At 31.7% G+C, this 22,539-nt stretch overlaps 1 protein-coding gene across 1 annotated transcript in view; it reads left to right on the top strand.

Annotated features, from left to right (window-relative positions):
- The window catches only part of LOC103576291 (catalase), a 109,017-nt gene that overhangs the window by 43,403 nt on the left and 43,075 nt on the right, over window positions 1-22,539 (top strand). The window contains exons 2-3 of the mRNA XM_014439764.2: window positions 15,207-15,381; window positions 15,471-15,612. Coding sequence (XP_014295250.1) covers window positions 15,207-15,381; window positions 15,471-15,612 — 317 coding nt within the window. The remainder of the gene's footprint in view (window positions 1-15,206; window positions 15,382-15,470; window positions 15,613-22,539) is intronic.

The following is a 22,539-nucleotide window of genomic DNA, read 5'->3' as shown; positions in this document are numbered from 1 at the left end:
TACAAAAATTGATTAATGAATCATAAAATATTACATGTGAGTAGCAATAAGCATGTGATTTCTTATTAACGTTAGCATATTAAATTGATTCAATATCAAAAGTTCTAATTTTTCATAATTTGGTATAGAGCGAAAATACATTTTGTGTTTAAAATTTTTGTGTCAAATATTTGACACTTTTATGTGTTAATTTAACACTTTTGTATATTAATTCTTTAAAAATTATACAAAAAGGTGTTCAATCATTAACAAAAAAAAGAACTTTATGATTCTTTTTAAAATTCATTTTAACAAATGAGAAATAAACATTACGTAAAAAATATGAGTACATTATAAATGATTTTTAATAAAAAATACGTAATTGAATAATTGGAAATATTTGAACCATTAAATTTTATAGAATTTTTTATTCATTATTATCTCCAATAATTACAACTATAGTTAGAAATCTCAGAAATTTGAATAAAAATTAATGAAAGTAATAACTAAAAAATTACTCTAGTGAATATATGATTTGAGTAACTTTCTGCTCTAATTCCTGAAAATTTTAATAAATTATGAAAGTGAATGATTTTTTTATTTTTAATTTTTTTTCGCTTCCGGCAGCCATTTTCATTTCAATTCCTTCCGCTTTTCTTTCCTTCCCCTTACCTATTTCGCATCAATTAATAAAAATCTTTCTGACGGTACAAATTTAGGCTCTAGAGGCTAATTTTATGGTTTTAGAACAATAATTTCAACCTAAACATGGTAAAAGCGGACAAAAGTACCAAGCTTAGGCCGAAATTATGGTTCTCATGTATAGGTCATCATAATCTAAAACAATAATTTTAGCCTCCTCGCCTTCCAGTAGGACTTAGAGGCTCAAATTATTTTTTTAATTTCGACTCGGGAATCTTTAACAAAATAAGAAAACAAATTTTTTTCTGATCTTTATATATATATATATATATATATATATATATATATATATATATATATATAAAGATATACATATAGAAAGATATATATATATATATATATATTTTAACACAAAAATTTAAGGTATACGTTAATACGCCAAATTTTGCGCTACAATTTCGTTCTCTATCTTTAGCCTCCAGTCTCAATACTAACAGGGCGCCAGGTAATTTTTATGACTGGAATCACCAAACCAGTTAATCTTAATAATTAGATAAATTTTTGATCTGTGGAACTATCTCGAAACCAAGCATAAATAAAACTGTATAATTTTTGATCTGTGGAATTATCACCAAAACCACACATAAATAAAAAAAACTAAAACTAAAACAAAAATGTTCAGAACTTATAAGCAAAAACAAAAACAGAGACTGAAAAACTAAAACAGAGTTACGGTATGCCATGGTGTCGCTCAGTGTGTGGGTTTATGGAGAGAGGGAGTGGTCCGGGTTATATCATATTCCAAATCTATGTAGGTTATTAGTGAATTTGCAATTTTTATTAAACAACAATAAAATCAAATCTCTATTTAACAATTAGCAAAATACTATAGTATCGTACAAATAATTCTTCTCTATAATAAAATACTGAATCTACTGATAATAAAATTAATCTTAACAAAAAGTAAATTGACATCTAAATGATGAGTATCGATACATTATAAATAAATAAATTAATTACTAGAGCTAAATAACAATCAACTAATATTCAGTAAACCAGAATAATAAATTATAAAACCGATATTCTAGAACATTTTCTTTAGCGAAACTAGTAAAACTAACGTACATGGGTCTCATATTGACGTCAATTAGTCAACAATTCGTTCAATAACGAAACATGTTTCTTATAACTATTTTATAAAATAATATTAACAATAGGACTCTAAACTGTAATAATATTCTCATAATTCTCTCAGTTCTTAAATCTTTTCTTTAATTAAAACAGTGGCATAATATCTCAAGACTTTGACTCGAACTCAATTAATTATTAATAATTATAATAATTATTTCATACCTGATTACTGCTAAATAAAATATCGAGTAACGTCTTACACTGTTTTAGATAATACTTCTGTAACAATAATCTTAATCTATAGCTTTCTGCAATGTCATGATACTGTAGCGCCATTACTGGACACATCTGCTCGCTTCGAGCGACCAGAGCTGAATGCTCACGTCCGTACTCTTGAAAGGTCTCTCTTCCAGGGGCCGTTCACTCTGACCTCCCACCATGCCCAATTTTGTCATTCCGTTGACCGAAAGTAAACAACGTGACAAAATAAAAAGTTTCAACAAACGAGTTTCGTTGTAGTGGTAGCAGTGCATCTAATAATAATAATAGTCAAAAGTGAGAACTCTGGTGGGAATATTATTCCTGCAAGAAAAATTTATGTTGAAATTTTGAAAAATCGTAATTGATACTAAAAAAATGTATGACACGTCTTATAAAATTCTATTTATTGTTTGGAATGTCTTAATTTCTTATTTTGATACCCAGGTTTCGGGTTATAGTTGCAAACACTAATTTTTAAAGTTTATTTTTAACTTCCTGCTTAGAAAATCGATGATTTTCAAAAATTTTTAACTTCCCACTTAGAAAATCGATGATTTTCAAAAATTTCGGGAAGTTATTGTTTTCACCTGTTATGTCCGAAATTGACATAAATGAATGTTGTATAGGTATTTGGCCCAAGCCGAAGCCTATAGACCGGGAACCCCAGAGACCTTAATTTAAGGAGAATAGGTTTATTTTTAAATTAATAACACGATATTAAAATGTTTGATCTTAATTATATTGCCAACTTAATTACAAAATTTTGAGGTTTGAAGATTGTGTTTTTTTTTCTTTTTTCTATACAATGTTGGATTTAACCCCTAATCGTAACAACTACAATTCAGATATCTTTTAATATATTCCGAAGATCACGGTTAACGGATTAAAACTAGAGAATAAAAAGTAATCACGATTCTAAATTGCAGTTTCAAATTAAATTGTAACTTAATTAGCGCAAGATGATTTTTAAAATAATCTATTAATATGGCGAAACTATTTAAAACACCTTTGGAAAAACAATTTGAAGTAAATCGGAGACGAGGTATATTATCAATTGATTTGAGTTTATATAATTAAAAATCGTACCTGGATTTTCTTTTTATGTAGTACGCTGGTTTACTTATCTAGTTTTTGCTCACGTTTTTTTTTCTTTTTCTGCTCGACACTTATTCTTTTCTATTGCTGAACTTTACACTAAGCTGGTCAGGACACGAGAGAGCGAGTACATGTGAAATCTGCCTAGATATAGCGGTTTTTTCGGGTGGACCCAATTCCGTAAGTTTGGGGGAATTTCCACGCCTACGCTCTGCCGTGTCCATCCAACTTTTTCCACCTCCTTCCGAAAACCCATTGTTTCCCCCTCTACATGGGTCCTCCACAACCCGCCCTTTAGCCTTATTGGATAAATTATTTTTTTTTTTTTATATTGTTATATTATTGTTGAATTATACTATCTTGTAAATCTTATAACTATATTATTTATAAATGATAATTTTATAGACTATATTATTTATAAATGATAATTTTATAAACTACATTATGTTCATAAGCTATATCATTCTGTGGGTTTTATAAACTATATTATTTATAAATGATAATTTTATAAACTACATTATGTTTTCTAAACTATACTATTTTATCGTTTGTAATTTATCTCATTCTATAAACGGCATTTTGTCAAGAATAGTATTAATTATAAATTACACCATTTTAAGAATCGTGTAAATCGTATTGGTCGTGAGCTACATCATTTTATAAACAATATAAGTTTTACCACTTACAATTTATATCACTCTTATAGAATATATAATTTGTGGATTAATTTCCTCTCCATTAATTAATTGATTAATATTATTACCTATGGTCATTTTATATTTTTATTATTTTTATGTTTTTACTCATTCTGGTTACTTAATAAATTTTGTTTGAATGTTTATTATTTAGATTTTAAATTTTATTCTATTATCATTTTTGTCTACGTCGCTTTCTCTTTTAAATGGTTTTATTATCTTAATGGAAACCTTGTTGCTTGTTTGTTTAACTATTCACTTGTTCAAACACCATAATTTATTTTTAAATGTTTTTTCAATTTGGAAAACATTCAAAAATTCATTACAGATATGTATTATTTAGTTTAGGTCTTATTTAGAGTGTGCTGGCGATAAGAAAGTGCGTCAGCAGCCACTCTGACCCTGGGTGAGGATTAAAATTCCTTTTCACCCAATATAATATTGAAATATAGATTAGGTGTTTGAACAAGTTTCCTAATGTCAGCCAAAATGTTAGGTAAAACATAAAATGTAAGATTTAAATAAAATAAAATAAGATGAAATAATATATAAACAAACGAAAATAGTCTGGACGTAACACACCCCGATTTTCGAAAATCGAGTTTTCATCAGATGTCGACGTTTTGAGCTTCTAGGAAGCTATTCTGACTATTTTCAGAATGATGTCCGAGTGTGTGTATGTATGTGTGTGTGTGTGTGCGTGTGTGTGTGTGTGTGTGTGTGTATGTATGTAAACTCTTTGTAACTTTTGAACTAATAAATCGATTTGGATGGTTGAGGTGGCAATCGAAAGAGCTTATTGGCCATGAACTTTTCTAAAAATTTCAGATCATTTGATCGAATAGACTCGAAAATATTTGCGAATTACGAAAAAAAAAAAAATTTTTTTTTTAGATTTTTAGTGATTTCTCAGAAACAACTCGAACGATCGACTTTAAAATCTAATCAGCTCTAGAATTTGATAAAACGCGTCGATTGCCACCTTAGCCATCTCAATCGGTTGGTTTCTTCGAGAGATATCGCGGGAGGAAGAAATGGTGAAAAACAGTTTTTTCTAAATATTTTCGAAACAACTGACGCGATCGATTTTAAATTTTAATCAGCTCTAGAACTCAATAAAACGCGCCGATTGCCACGTCAACTATCAAAATCGATTGATTAGTTCGAAAGATATCGGCGTTGAAAAGTTAAAAAAATAACATTTTATGTTATTTTTTCCGGATAAATCAGAATATAACGTACTAAAATGTGCCTGATATCATACCAACTCATCTTTTTTATGGTTTCTTTCGATCATATAGTGTCATCGAACTTAGTTATTAGTTTAAATCATATTATCAACAATAAAATCGATAAAACGTAGTTTCTAATATTGTTATCGGATATTTCATATTTTATTGTTTCTTACATGAGTCAAAATTTATTTAAATCTTGATTTTGATCCCCGACATTGATTTCTGCCTCAATACACTTATTTTACTGAACAAAATCAGGAACTAAATTTTAAAAACCGCATCGTTGATGATTTTCGATTCTTAAATTTTCAAACTTCAGCATAACAGGTAACTTGTTAGAGCTTGAAAAGATCATAAAAAACAATTGAATGTGATAGCATTTTCGAGCTCGAAGAGCCCGAAAATATATCTACACTAATGTTTTCGAGCTCTGTGAGGTCAAAAACAGCGGGAAGTTTTGGGGCTGGCCCGCAGGGTCAACCGACAGACTGATTTTTTTCTGTGGAACAATTTTGTTTTTACAACTTCTTGTATAATTTTTTTATTATTTTAATGTAGGTCATAGCAATTGTTAACATAATTTAGTATTATAGTTCACTTTTTAATATACTAATCTTTGTAGAAAATTTATACTTATTTTTCAAAAATTAATGATATAATAAAATTATATTACTTATAATTGAAAATACTAATTTTTTTATGTTACATTTGTTAAAAAAATAAAGTATCTTTAAATAAAATTGACTCAACCAATGTTATTTCATTTATGTCGCAAGAAACTTAAAATTTATTAACATTTATTAATTTATTCATATTTTTGTTTCAACTTTTTAAATACCTTTAATTATTGTATTGAAAAAAATAAATTAAATTTCTTACAGTTTCATTTTGATAAAAATCAATTACAATGAAAACAAAAAAAAAAACCATTCATATCGTTCATTTAACCGCAGTCAGTATAAGATATCTGATATTAAACAAATATTAAACCAATTATATGTTTTTCTTTATGTTACTAATTATTATTCATTTTTGATTAATAATGTTTTTTATTTTTGTTTAATTTTTTTCTCTATTCAAAAGTTTGCCGCTATTATTTTTCAAATTCTTTAGTTGAAAGGTAGCGCCACTAGTACCTCGTCATTGCTGATGTTACTGCTATATTAAAACGAAAATACTATAAAACCTAGAAACTATAGATTTTATGACTTGAAGTTGGTACTGATGTGGTCGACAGACTGACAAAATTCGCTCCCATCTAGAAGCATTGAGTGAACGGCCCCTGCTCCCTTCGACTTCTGTTTCCTCAATAACCAAAATCCAAAACCTCAAACTAAATCTTATCCTTATCAATAACTGACCTCTATATTCTAAATCCATCAATCAATTTCCAAATTCTACTATATCGGTAACTGGAGGCTTATACCTCACCAAACGTACTCACTAAACCTGACTTTGAGTATGGATATCCTTGGTAGTTGCTCTCCTGGAACAGACTTCAGCTGGCATCGTAAAACGAAAACTAAGTGACCTATGACTTCCTCAGCGGTACAAGTGGTCATGGATTGTACTCTGAGGCCTGTCAGACTAAAACAATTAAAAATGACTAAACGGCTTCCACAACAGGAACGGTCACAAAATTACTGTTGAGGCCTACCAAACCAAAACTCAAAAACTGATCCCAATCTGCATCCATCAGATTCCTTTAGACTGGAGCGTTAGCATTTCAGCTAGACCTCTGTAATCTATCAAGAAGTCTCATAGGGATAGAACTAGGTTCTATCATCAGATGATACCGGGTGACTAATTGAAGTCCCACTCCACGGTAACACTGACTTCTCTACATACTCAAAATTCCAAAACTGTAAACTAAAACTCAAACTTTATCATTATCTCAAACTTTAAACTCAACCCTTATTCCATATTAAATTCCCATAATTCTGATTCTAATTCTTTACTTTGATTTTCTCTTAACAAAACCCATAGCTGTAGCTAAACGTTACTCCATATTTAATTCTTAAACTATAACTTAAATCAAAAGTCTGTATCCAAATCCTGTAATACCTGTATGCTAAATTCTAAGTCTTGAGTTACCATGCCTGTAACTACAATAAAATCAGTTGGTGCTTGTGACGTTCACTTTGATTTGACCCCCATACGAGAAATAACGTCACAATATATATATATATATATATACATATATATATATATATATATATATATATATATATATATATATATATATATATATATATATGTAGTGACTGGGATGTGGTTTATAGGAACTTAGTCACTTCGATAAATAAATTATGTGACTCCAATTATTAGTCATAACAAAATAATAAATAATTAATTTTATTTAATTAATTATATGATACAAAATAATGCTGGTCGCATTAGATACGTGTTAGCTAGTTGCCGTGCATGTCTCTAATTGTTCGTGAGTACTGTACTGTGTACTTGTGTGTACTGTTGCTACCGAATATCGTATCCGCACGGGGGAAAATATTCGGCGATCGATGACGGTCGATGATTGATGGACTTATCTGAAATTATGAGTATCAAATAAAATAAGTGGTGACGTGGTCGCTACAGTACTTCTTCTCTTAAAAAAAAAAATATGATGCTTATTTACAAATGAAAAATAATATGAAATATTTACAATGCAAAACAAAAATAATAAAAAAAAAAATAATTTGAGCATGTTTGCTACGTTGTGAAGAGAGTACTAGCTAGAGAGAAAACAATAAATAATAAAAAAAAAATAAATCTAAACGAGTTTAAATTATAAAAAAAAAAATAATTTTATGTGTCGTCGGCCACGAAGTAGACAGGTTTCAGTCTGTCAATAGAAATCGCAGTGTTTGTGCGTTTGTAGTTGACGATAAAGTATTTATCGTGTCGCGCGACGACTTCATATGGACCCTCATACCGAGCTGAGAATGATGGTTCAATTTGTCCATCTTGCACCAGTACGTGGGAACAAGTGTTGAGGTCTGAAACAGAAAACAGAACGCTGTCCATGACGCGAGGTTTCGGCCGGTTTCAAGTTATTAAAATATGATTTCAAATCACGTAAAACGCTTTCCTCATTTGCGTGTTTATTTGACGAAACAAGCAGTTCACCTGCTAGACGAATCGGTTCACCGCATACAAGCTCAGCTGAGGTAGCTTGTATGTCCTCTTTCCAGGCAGCTCGTAGACCAAGTAAGCCGACTGGTAGCGCGTCATACCAAGCGTCGTCGTAACCAAATGTGTTATGCCAAATAATTTGTTCAGAGATTGTAACAGCGATGATCTGAATTGTCTTCCTTGGTCGGACATTCTGGCTGGTACATCGTATTTTGAGATCTACTCTCTAAACAGCGTGAGTGCGACAGTATCTGCGTCTCCATTTTTAAGTGCCATGGCTTCTAGAAACCGGGTAAATCTATCGACGATCATTAGGCACTTGTTGTAGCCGCGAGATACTGGTAAAGAGACCAAATCGATGTGGATATGCTAAAAACGTTGCGTTGGCAATTTAAAACGAGCGAGAGGTGAAGACACGTGACGATGGATCTTGTTTCGTTGACAATTTATGCAAGCTTTGGCCCATTCTCGACAATCTTTCTGGATTGATGGCCAAACGTAACGTTTGCTCACCAGTTTCTGAGATGCTCTGGTGCCAGGGTGTGCCAGAGAGTGCAGCGCGTCGAAAACTTTCTTTCGAAGTTGACCGGAAACGTATGGACGTGGTTTACCTGATGAAACATCACAATAAACGACGGCCGAATGGTCGTTGAAGACAATTTGTTGCCACTGTAGTGACGTTGCTGCGTTGCCACGAACATTTCGTAATTCAGGATCGTTCTTCTGAACGTTTAGCAGTTCGTGCGTGGTAATCGGCGTCGAAATGGCTTCAACGCATGATAGCGTGTCTGCAACGATGTTTTCATGTCCAGAAATGTGTCTAAAATCACTTGTAAATTGGCCAATAAAGTCTAGGTGACGAAATTGCCACGGTGATGTTCGTTCAGTACGTTGCTGAAAAGCAAAGAGCAACGGCTTATGATCGGTGTAAATCGCAACTTGCTTGCCTTCAAAAATATGACGGAAGTGTCTGACAGCTTCATAGATGGCGTGAAGGTCACGATCGTACGTCGATAATTTTTAAATAGATGGCTGTAGTTTTCTGCTGAAGAAAACAAGTGGTTGCCATTCTCCGTCAACTAGTTGTTATAGAATTGCACCAATGGCAGTGTTTGATGCCTCCGAGAAAATTACCCAAGTTCCGTCGTCGTTCGGCCAATCTAGCACTGAAAAAATCTTTTTACCATGCAGCGTTGCGGTAAAATCGTCGAGTCGTCTAACCAGGTAGTTATTGCGTATCGTGCGCGCATTGAGTGGTCGATAGTTGCCATATGGTCGCCAATTTCCAGATTTCTTGAGTACAAGATGAAGTGGAGATGCCCAAGGACTGGTCTATGGACGTGCAATACCTAGTTGAACCATCTTGCGAAATTCTTCTTGTGCGATCTTTAATTTATTCGGCGCAAGACGTCGCGCTTTGCACGATACTGGCGGTCCTGATGTCATCTTGATGTGGTGCACTGTGGAATGCTTCTTTGTTGAAGTTATTCCTTGAGGTCGAGTTATAGCCGGGTAGTTTGATAACAGTTTATGGTAAACTGTATCACCTTCAATTAATTTGATGCGCTTTGCATCCGAGCGTATTGAATCTACGCGTGTTTGGAGACCGGTGGAGCCGTCACGTAATTGTTTAGCTTGAGGTCGATTAAAAAGTTAAAATGACTTAGAAAATCGGCACCAATGATTGGTTTCGTGACGTCAGCGATGATGAATCTCCACGTGAATTCTCGATGTAAACCGAGGTTTAATGACAGTGTGATACACTCGTATGTTTCAATCAGCGAGCCGTTTGCTGCATGTAGTTGGTATCCTACTGGTGTAGACCTGCATTTCATCCGCCCGTATGGATAAACAGAGAGATCTGTACCAGAATCCACGAGATATTGAGTATTCGTGGTTAGATCGACAACGAAGAGGCGGTTTGAAGATGAGAGAGAGTCGCTTTCCACCATTAGTGACTCTCGTTTACATTTTCCGAGAGTTTGGAGCCTGGCGTACATTTGTACGCGGTTTTACCAAACTTGGTGTGATAATAGCAGATGCTTGTTTTATCAAGCTTGCGCGGCTTTGATTTGCTTCGGGAATGATTGCTTTGTTTTCGAGCGGGAGATCTACTGCGGTTTTGGTTGAACGCTATCGTCAGTGCTGCTACCTGACGAGATAGTTCGCTTACTTGTTTCTGCAGTGCCATTGTCTCCTGCGAAGATGATGATGAAGCTACGGCAGCGGTGTGAGTCATTGGAAACATCTCATGTAGCTTGTCGGCTATCTTGGCTAACTCATCGATGGTAGCCTTGATTGAAGAAATGGCTAGAAGCTCTTGCATCTTCTTAGGCAAGTTTGCCAGCCATCTTGCCTTCAGGACTGTGTCATCGATAGTCAGCGCGAGCGATTTAAGATGGCGGAGGAACTGCGAAGGTGATCGGTCACCGATCGCTTCGCCATCTACAAGCTGACATAGTTTGGCTTCTTCAGACTTTGAGAAACATGCGATGAGCGTGGCTTTCAACTCAGCGTATGGCGTCGTAGTTGGTGGGTTGATGATGAGGGTCTCAACCTCACATGCATACTCTGTGTCGATAAGAGAAACCGCGTGGTGGAATTTCTCTTTCTCAGTTGCTACGCCGTGGATCGCAAACTGAGCTTCGAGCTGCGCGAACCATAAACTCACTCGCTTCGGGTTGAAGTGAGGTGCCTTGAGAGAGTTGATAATCACTGGCTTGGCATCCACAAAGACATCGTCTTTCTTGTCGTCTGAATTCTTTGGATCAGACATAGTGAACGTATGAGAAACGTTAACACAATAAAACTAACACTAAATTTAATAATAATAATACCACTGTAAGCGGATTAGTGTCCGTCGAAGCTGACTCACTGTTTAAAAAAACATTTATTATTATTATTATTATTATCATTATTATTATTATTATGGTTATTATTATTATTTTACTAGTAATAACAATTTTCTAATTATAAATGTAATTTTTAGTATAATAACTATTTAAATTACATTATACCATGAAGGACCTTTTACTCCCCCGTCCATGTTACGGTTTTTAATATTCATTATTATTATTATTATTATCATTATTATTATTATTATTATTATTATTATTATTATTATTATTATTATTATTATTATTTTACTAATAATAACAATTTTCTAATGATAAATGTAATTTCTAGTATAATAACTATTTAAATTACATTATATCATGAAGGACCTTTTACTCCACCGTCCATCTTACGGTTTTTAATGGAATGTTCGAGACGCTTCGAGTCGCACGAAAATTATCACTGGGCGAAAATTGAATGCGCACAATAATTTTACTCACTGTATTTTACAGAGGAATTCACTGATCACTTTTACCACAATTTAATTCGCACCCCGATGGTATACCTTAAATTATAAACCAGTGCGGCATATGTCCAAAATGCCCCGCAATGCACCAGCCGTGATAAAAGGCTTGCACAACACTTAATTCACACACTTCACTGTTGCAAAGAACTTGCGGAATTATTATGTCGCGATCAGCAATCAGCGGAGACGCGATGTTTTACACTCAACGTGCTATTTGCCACGTGGAATGTGTGCACAAAATGGCGTCCTCTTGAGAATCACGTCGGGCAGTCACCAATATAGTGACTGGGATGAGGTTCTTGGAACTTAATCATTACGATAAATAAATTATCTAACTCCAATTATTAGTGTTACCAAAATAACAAATAATTAGTTTTATTTAATTAATTACATGATACGAAATAATGCTAGTCGCATTAGATACATGTTAGCTAGTTGCCGTGTATATCTCTAGTTGTACGCGTGTACTGTACTGTGTACTGTTACTACCGAATATCGTATCCGCGTGGGGGAAAATATTCGGCAATCGATGACGGTCGATGATTGACAGACTTATCCGAAATTATGAATATCAAATGATGTAAGTAGTGACGTGGTCGCTACATGCATATATATATATATATATATATATATATATATATATATATATATATATATACATATATATATATATATATATATATATATATATATATATATATATATACATATATATATATATATATATATATATATATATATATATATATCGGAGATAAAAGTATAATTGGGTTTTCCCTGAGACTTTGGAAAGTCTCAAATATATTTTAGTTTATATTTTATTTAAGCAACAATATTTAACAATAATATTTTACAACTTAATCGGATTGGAAAATTTTTTTAAGCTTGTTGTAAAATATTTTTATGACGGTAGGCTTAGACGTGGAGTGGCATCTGCTCACCAAACGTAGCCATGGTCAGAGGATAGTAAAATAGTGCAATATAGAATGACGGAGTTCGTTTTGGGTCTTTCAGGTAAAGACAGTAGTTTTTGAAGAGTAAGAGTTCAGAGTGCAATTGGATACACACTTCGGTTTGAGCTTGAGTCGAGAGTATCTCGTATCCTGCTGACCGTGTATTCGTTCTCAAGTCTCATTTTACTGTCGTGCCTATTTTGTTAACTCTACGATTGAATTGTATATTAAATTAGTGAATACTGTTTTACTACTTGTGTATTATAATCCATATAGTTATTTGAGTGTAGTTATTGTAATATTTAGCCTTTAGTGAATATTTAATATTGTGTAACGTTAATCTTAGTTTATAACATATTGTAATACTTGAGTTATTCGTAATACTCTAATCATTTGTGAAATCTCCTCGAGAGTAATTTTGTGTGTGACGATAGTTATTTTGTTGTTTATCTGATATTTCGTTCTTTAAATAAAAATGTCCACAAATAATGGTGATAATAATGACGATACTAAGAGTACCCCTCAACTACCTGCTGACCATTCGACATATGTATATATATATATATATATATATATATATATATATATATATATATATATATATATATATATATTGTAACATGATGGAAAATTCGACATCGACTCGTGGTTTGAATTTATTGGAAATAATCAATAGTTACCGGATGAGCAAATTCTAGTGACATCTAGAAAAAAAAATTTCGACTTTAACTGAGCCATCGATCCACCGCATGAATTGAAACGGGAGATCGGGGATAGACTTCGTACTGAACGGCCGCGTTTTTGTATTTGGACAATTCGACTCCGACCAACCGACCAATTTCGATTCCGAGTTTTAAACAAGCCGATTATTGATCAAAGATTAATTAAAGTGACCGACACCGAAATTCCGAGTGAGCGATAGCCCGACGACTGGGAACAAGCCGAAGCCTCGGTGCGAAACCTGAACAAAGTGTGCAACCGATTTGTAAGTGAACTAGTGAACCGTGGTCGTGTAATAATTATTAATTAATTCTCCGTGACAACTGTAGGATAGTGAAATTACGCGTTACCGAAATAAAATATTATTTTATATTTTATTTTATTTCAATCGAGCAATTCCGAGAATTACGGATTATCTCCTTCTCATTCATTGCGGCAGCCGAGTCTTGCCATGTAAAATACTCTGACGTCACCGGTCGAGTATTCCGTTAAGAACTAGGCCGAGTGTGTTGGTGAAATAAACGACGAGTTTTTTTTTTCTTTCGACAACTGGCTGTTATTTTTTTTTGAGCAAAACTGACTGTTTCCGATCAACTACGTTTTGTTGTACTTTGGTTTATATCCAGTCAAGCCGACAACGGCATTTGTTATGTTTGTGTAACCGACAATTTGTGTGAAACCGATCAGTTATTTTGTCTATTGAATATACGACTAATTTGTTTAATTCTGATCACTTATTTTATCGTAATCTTAACTGCCTGACCTTTCCCCGATCCGCCACCCTGAGCCGACATTTTTTTTTTGATAATTATTTATTTGGTGATTATAAAATCACCTGGCGCCCAACTTGAAAAGTTCCGACCAAGGTTGTCAAATAGTAAGTGTACTCGGACTTCACTCCCGTAGATCCCCGGTGGTGAAAAACCCGTTACAATATATATATATATATATATATATATATATATATATATATAAAGAATTTAAAAATATCAAATATTTGTAAAGTTCACTGATTATTTTTTTCACAACGAAATATAACTGACGGCATTAAATTATGATGGGAAATACATAAGTTATCCGAAATGAAAACCATTTTTTCTAAATTTTTTTAATTCTATCCAAACTTTCAAGACTATCAAATTAGAAATAGTCAGTGAGAAATAGTCAGAACATAAAGCTTAAGGTCAAAAATTAAAACCTACTAAGCAAGCTTTTAGATACTTCTTACAGAAATTGTCGATGACTATTAGTATTGAAGTTATCTGAACTTTAACAGGGAATAAAAACTGCTTTTTTCGAAAAATCGTAAAAATGATAAACAGCCATAACTTTTAAACTAATCGACCGATTTAGCTTATCTGCAAACTTGACCAAGATAATCGCCTATAGAATGAGTGTATAAAATTTTTCGCATAAAAAAAGTTATATAAAATTACATGTGATTGTATATAATTACATTTAATTACATACAAGTATATATAATCATACCGTTTTTTAGGAATGCACTATGAAATAGATGCATTTTAAAACGCAAAAAGTCTCTTTAATTTTTTTTTAATTCCTGGAAACAGTGTAAAATGTAAATATAAGTAATTATATGTAATAATGATATTGGGCCATTTTGTACAGATAATTTTTTTTTACCCGGGAGAGTATAGGGTTATCATTACCATAATATTATGGTAATCATTACAACAATATATGGTAACGTTAACCGTCGTAGTACGGAAATGATTACTATAGTAGCGTAAGAACAATTACTATAATGTCGTATGAATTGTTACCATCATTTAATAGGAACAGTTCCAATATTATGTAAAACTAGAACCAATACAGATAGAAATGGTTACCAATTTTGTATCGTTGACATTCCTACAATTGATGCTTCAAAAAAAACCTGTAACCATACAATATGGAAACCGTTCTCATAGTATATTGTGATTGTTACCATATAAATTTTACTCCATGTATGTCTTGACTTATATGATTGCCATTTTTTTAGGACAAGCCACCTGTTTTATTAACTGGAAATGGAGCTCCTATTGCTAATAAAACAGCAAGTCTTACGGTGGGGCCAAGGGGGCCATTACTCCTCCAAGATTTTGTGTACTTAGATGAAATGTCGCATTTTGATAGAGAAAGAATTCCAGAAAGAGTAGTTCACGCTAAAGGAGCTGGTAAAAAAATAATAAAAATCTCTCATTTTTAATATTATTTATTATCTGGTTTAATGCTTTTTCTAAATGATTGTTTTTTTTTTTTATAGGTGCTTTCGGTTATTTTGAGGTCACTCATGACATTACACAGTATACAACAGCTAAAGTATTTTCTAAAATTGGGAAAAAAACTCCTGTAGCCGTTCGATTTTCAACTGTCGGCGGAGAAAGTGGATCAGCAGATACCGTGAGGTATCAGAAAATCGATTCAGTTTACATTTAGCTTATTCCTCCTTTGACTTTGAAATGGAAATTTCGCAATACTTCGGAATGATAAGTTTATATATACACATGTGTATCTGGAGCATTCCACGCTAAATCGACCACTTTTGACTCCGACGCCTTTCAATTTGGCCGAAATTTTTTTTCCTTTTCTATTTTTTTTTTGAATAATTTGATATAGGGTAAGAGCACTAGTAGCCAGCCGGGCCTATACTTTAACATTGGCTCAAAATATATATGGATATAATGAGGTGGCTGGCTACTGGTTTGGGGCTGAGTACTGGTACTCTTACCCTACGTCTTCCAGTTCATTATAACAGCAGACACATGCTTTTCCATTTAAATTAGTTATAAGCCCTCTTACACTCCGTTGATGTGAATTAAAAACATAATAGAGACCTTCTTGAGCAATGATAGAAATTGATTTGTTATTACTCGTTAAAATAGTACTTGTATTCCGATTTTTAAATATTTCAAGCTATTCTCGTAATGGTAACCACTAAGGATCTAACACAGCATCAAATTTTCCATAAAAAACTTCTTTTATGACAAAATCACAATTAAAGGAAGGAGCAATGCGAATTTCGGTTTGGAGTTTATGAGCATCTAGAGAATATTGATCAATCGGCCCGCCAGGCAAAGGAGGATCAAGACGTGCTGCTATGCTTTTATTATACAGCATATCACCAATATTCAGAATAAAGTCAATCGTCTCTGTAGACCACTTATTCAATGGAATGAAAGCTGTTATCACGGTAGCTGATGTTGCCATGGTTGTGCATTGCCTTCCCTTAGAGTTTATAAACTTTTCATTATCTTGACTAATTGTACTTCGAACAATACTATAAGGTTTATAAGTTATTTCTATCATATTTGATTGCGTCAATTTGCCTTGAAATTGTGTAAAATTTTTTTTTAATTGACGGTCTAACTTTATTATGAGGATTTTTGAAAGAGAGTGTTCATTTCGTAGTATTGCTCTCAGTTGCAAGTATCGGAGGATATAGGTAATAGTGGTAGTTGATGGTAATTGTATAACACTGTGATTTTCATTAATTTTCTTAGCCCTCGCGGACTTGGAATCACTGTGAAATCACAGTGAAATCACAGTGAATTCACTTTCACCGTAATTTGACGGTGTATATACGGTGATTTCATAGTGAATTCATAGTGATTTTGTGCCATTTTGTCATTGTGATTTACTAGTGATTTCACTGTGATTTTACTGCGAGTTTACAGTAAATTTATGGTGATTTCATCATGATTTCACAGTAAATTAATGCTGATTTCACAATGATTTTACAGTAAAGTAATGGTGATTTCACCATGATTTCACAGTAAAGTAATGGTAATTTCACAGTAAATCAATAGTGTTTTCACCATGATTTCGCAGTAAATTAATGGTGATTTTCCCATGATTCTATAATAAATGAATGGTGATTTCACAGTAAATTAATGGTGATTTCACCATGATTCCACAGAAAATTTATGATGATTTGCTTATAGTTTTATCGTGATTTTAGAATAGCAAAAAAATAGTTGTTCAAACATTCTTCAACTTTTTTATGTATTTTTTTTAAATAAACTGAATATTTGTGTCATGATGGCCATTTTTAATTTTTGTTTGTATTCTTTTTTTTTTTATTTCAAAGTTCTCTGAACACTTAAAAGTTTTCAAGATGTGTTTTGAGAAATAAGTTTAATGGAAAAAATTTCTAAAAAGCTTCAAAGTTTGATATTATAGAATGACAAAAAGAATAAAAAATGGTAGTCATTGAAAATTTTTGTTTTTTTTTTATTTGAAAAAAAAAATGGTGGTAGGTTTTAATAATTTTTTTGTATTTTTTTTCCACAGTGAATTTCCAGTAAACTTACAGTAAATTCACAGTAAATTTACTGTAAGTTCATGGGAAATTCACTGTGAATTCAATATATATTCACTGTAAGTTTACTGTATATTCATTGTGAATTTACTGTAAGTTTACTGGAAATTCACTGTGGATTCACTGTGAATTGGCTGTGGTACCACACTAAAATCACTGCAATACCACTGCGAGGTAACTATGGATCGACGGTGATAATATAATAAGATCACTGTGAAACCACTATCGAATCACTGTGAGAAAGCCATAAAACTACAATGACCGAGTGGCACAAAATCACGGTGATTTCACTGTAATTTCATCATGGTCTCACAATATTTTAACTATAATCTCACTCTGATTTCACTGTGACTTTACAGTGATTCCAGGACCGCGAGCGAGTATTGAAAACTGTTAATATTGATAAAAGTGATGTAAAAAGACGGTAAAGAATATCTTGATTCAGCAGAGAATACATTTTAAACCTCTTCTTATTTACTTTAAATTGTGTAACTCGTAATACATGAAATGAGTATGAGCTATCAGTTTTTGGACCAGACGAATTAGGACGCATATAAAAAATATCCAGCAGCCAATTAATAAGAGAACTAGAGTCTTTAAAATAAAATAATTTTGCGTCACAGTTATCACAAACGGTACCATTTTCATCTCAACCTTTACAATCAAATACATAATAACGATTACATCGTGGTAAAATTGCTATAGATTGCTGGTGTATTGTTAAAATCATCACTCGCTTGTTCCTACATACATTAAAAATATTATTTGTGAATGATGAATAACATTGGCCAAGAATAATACATCCCATATTTCCAGGACACTCATCTTCAATTTCAAAAAAAGCAGTACACTGAGGTGCAATAGTTACTTCTTTTAATATCTCTGTCGGATTTAAGAATCATTTGGAACTATTTTCAGAAAGATGGCCTCGTACAGCAACACTACATTTGAGGCATTCCACACCAAATCGGACGGTTTTAAGAATTTTAATTTTTAATTTCCGTCATTTCTTTATATTTTTTAGTACTCATCAAAAAATTCATCCTCCTAAATTTTGAGATTTTTTTTATCATTGGTTCAAAAGATATGAAATTTTCAAAAAAACCACTCTTTTCATGGTTTTTTGCTTATAACTTTTTGAAAAATATTTTAAATAAAAAAACTTAAAGAATAAAAAAGTTTCGTTATTTCATGTACTTTTAGAAAAAAAATACAAATAATTTTTTAGAAAATTTTTCTGTGATATTTTTGAATTTTAAAACTTTAAAGTCGTTTTCTGAAAATCATGCATATTTTGATTTTCCTGAAAATTTGTGTCAACAAACTACTATTTATTCCACAACTTTTCAGGTGGTTCCAGTCATGGGACCTCCATGATTACTATTTTTTTTCGATTATTGGAAATGAAAAAAATTTTTTTTTCGCTATAAATTATTTCCCGTGCCGATTTTTCACACTGTGCACTTGTTTTTCTTACATATTAGAAATTGATTTAAATATTTTTTTATTCTTGGTAAAGGTTTAAAAGCAGTAAGCAAAAATTAATGCTATTTATGAGCGGTTATAATAAATGTCTTGATTTATTGAGAAGCAACTATTTTGAAGCAAAAGAAACATTAGATTTGCTATACAATTCAGTCAAGACCATTACAGAAGCTCTAAAATATTATATAATTATTCGATAAAGCAACGGAGCTATATTAACTAAGGACTACTCTAGTTCATAAAGCAATCGTTAATGTAAAATTTTTAAAAGAACACGGAAATAATTAAAAACGTTTGGAATACAGTTTCATTGCTTCTTCGAATAATTATATGATATTTTCGAGCTCCTGTAATGGTCTTAGCTGAATTACATAACAAATCTAATGTTTCGTTTGCTTCGAAATAGTTGCTTCTCAATAAATCAAAATGTTTATTATAACCGCTTATAAATAGCATTAACTTTTGCTTACTGCTTTTAAATCCCTACGAAGAACAAAAAAATATCGAAATCAATTTCTAACATGTAAGATAAACAAATGTACAGTACCAAAAATCGGTACAGATAATAATTAATAGCGAAAAAAAAATTTTTCAATTTTCAATAATCGAAAAAAAATAGTAGCTACGGAGGTCCCACGACCGGAAACACCTGAAAAATTGTGCAACCCTGATTAAAAACTCCGATTGAAACTGATTGAAAACGTCCTATCAGATTTAATCGGAAATTTCTGATTGACATTCAATCAGTTTCAATCGGATTCAATCGGAAACTTCCGAATGATTCTGATTGAAAGTTAATCAGAAATTTCCGATTGACTTTTAATCAGTTTTAATCGGAATCATTCGGAAATTTCCGATTGAATCCGATTGAAACTGATTAAAAGTCAATCGGAAATTTCTGATTGACATGTAATTAGTTTCAATCGGATTTAATCAGATATTTCTGGAAGGTTTCGATTGTAAATTAATCAAAAATTATCGATTCCCGGGAAAAAATAATTTTATATATTATTAAATGGTAAAAAATTAAAAAATCAAATATATTAAAATCTACGTTGAATCTATATTAACAATCAGATTTCATGTCATGAAGTAATATAGGATATACTATATTACCACCAAAAATGGCACTTGTCACTCTGTCAAAGAACAGAGGAGTGCTCGTGTCAGAATTGCTTCCAAGTCTGGAATACAATACGTCTGAACTACGTTTCTTACCAGGGACACTTCACAAGTCGTAGGCGCTATCTAGTGGCGAGCACCGAACTACTCCCAATGCTATTACCTAGGACTGGTGAATTTCCTCTCCTCTACATATATCTTTTCTCCTAAGAAATTTTTCTCTTGGTTCAAGCAACTTTTTTTTCTATTAGTTGGAGCATACGAAAATCCTTGCGTTAAAGACCCCCACGAAAAAAATTTATTAAAAAAGTATAAGTTAAAATACAAAAAATTTATTTTAGAATTTATAAAAAATCAATCAGAAAACTATTTTTTAAGAGCTTGACATAGAAATGAAAATAACTAGAAAAAAAAAGCGAAATTTTAAAAAACTTTATTCATAATAATTTTTGAGAAATGAAATTACCTACAAAAAAGTTTCTATGAGATTTTCTGATAAAACTGATAGTTTCGCCGGAAAAGTAAGAAAATCTCAAAATTTTCTATAAATTTGACTTTAAGCTCAAACAACTTTTGAACAGTTAGATTTATCAAAAAATGATGAGACTTTTGTTGTAGAGCATTCAATATCCTACAAAAATATCTATCGTGCATAATAATTCGTTGATTGGCTTGTAAGTTAGAAAATTCTAAAAAATAAAGAGTTTTTTTCCCGTGTTATTTAAATAGAAAATAGAAAAATTAATTGACGCAAACTGTAGTATTATTATTAAGAGCTTGGATTGGTACCGAAATTTTTATTTTTAGGTAAACTGTCAATTTTGGGATACCAAAAAAAAAAAAATTTTTTTTTTTTAACTATCTTAATATATATATAATTTTTTATTGATGTTTCCTTTTATTTTCGTAATAGTTTTAAACTCAATCAATACAGTTTTTTAAAAAAAGTTTTTATATAATCCTGAAAAATGCTTGTTTTAACTTTTTATAAAATAGATTAAATTGGAAAGACAGATAAAATTCTATACTCGGATATTTTAAAAATTGCTGAATTAATGATAAATGAAATTCATATCTGCCCAAATATTAATAATTATCAATACTATCTGAATTGTTATTTTCCGATTGAATCCAATTGAAACTGATTGAAAATTGTCTGTCGAATTTAATCAGAAAATATTCGATAAATGAATTATTATTTTCTGATTGAATCTGATTAAAACTGATTGAAAATTTTCTATCGGATTTAATCGGATTCAATCGGAAAATAATCGATAGATAAATCATTATTTTCTAATTGAATCCGCTTCGTTTGAAACGAAATTTTTTTTTTCTAGCCGATACAAGAAAATTTTGTTGTTTATATTGAGAAAAAAATTCCCTGAAAATTTCAGCTCTTCAATTTAATGTAAAGTACTTTCTCTCGAGTATCAAATTTTTCCATTTAAAAAGTATGTTAATTGAATAATATACTTTTTAAATTGCTATAACTTAGCCAGATTTTAAGCTATCGTTTTGAAACCAGTTTTAATTTGCAGAGAATTTGTTGAATTTGAAAACTATAAAACAAATTGCTCTAACTCGATCTATGTCGATTCTATCTGCTCCGAAAGTCTATTTTTTACTTGTTTCATATAATTTTGTTAATAGTGAAAAAAAAAACGGCTCATCGTACGAAAAAGATGCATAGCACCCATCTTTTAGAAAATTTCGTCCTCTACAGAATTGTTTATTATACTTCCCTGCTAAAAAAATCCGAGAGATTCTTATAGCTGTATGTATAAGGCCCTATACTTAACCATATAGCACTTCTCATAGAACTCATTCATTCTCATAAAATCTCTATGGGAATGTATGAGAATCTATGAGATTTTCTAAACAGGGTGATATCGCTAAAGTGCACTGTTTATAAGATACAATCAGTAGAACATTCTACAGTAAAAAGGATTTATACTATATTAAGCTTACAATTATTATACTGTCTAATGTTAAACTACTCGTATCTCATAGATAATACGCATACCCCTATTAAAAATAAACGAGGGCCGCCTCGTCTGTCATCTACCGTTAGCATTGATTCTAGCGACGCTAGCCTCAATTCAGTGCCTCGTTTCATTTTTACTAAGGACTTTAGCTGAAATGTCTCGCGACTAGTTTGCCGCGAGAATAAATTTTAACAATTAATTTTGTTAAATAATAATTTAAACAATTAACTTAAAACCAATCTTAACAAGTAATTTTGTTAGGAAATAAGTATTTAACAAGCAATTTTGCTAAATAAATATTGTTGTGGATTTATTAGACCGAGCGCAATGCTGATCTCTTCAAAGTATCGAGTACAATAATGGTGTTTTACATTTTACAAAAATATCTTAGCGTTAAACTTAAAGAACTAAGATTGGGGGAA

Source organism: Microplitis demolitor, chromosome 1, assembly GCF_026212275.2.
Source record: "Microplitis demolitor isolate Queensland-Clemson2020A chromosome 1, iyMicDemo2.1a, whole genome shotgun sequence".
Taxonomy (NCBI): Eukaryota; Metazoa; Arthropoda; class Insecta; order Hymenoptera; family Braconidae; genus Microplitis; species Microplitis demolitor.
The sequence above is the reverse complement of the archived record's forward strand: the minus strand, read 5'-3'. Positions and strand labels throughout refer to the sequence as shown.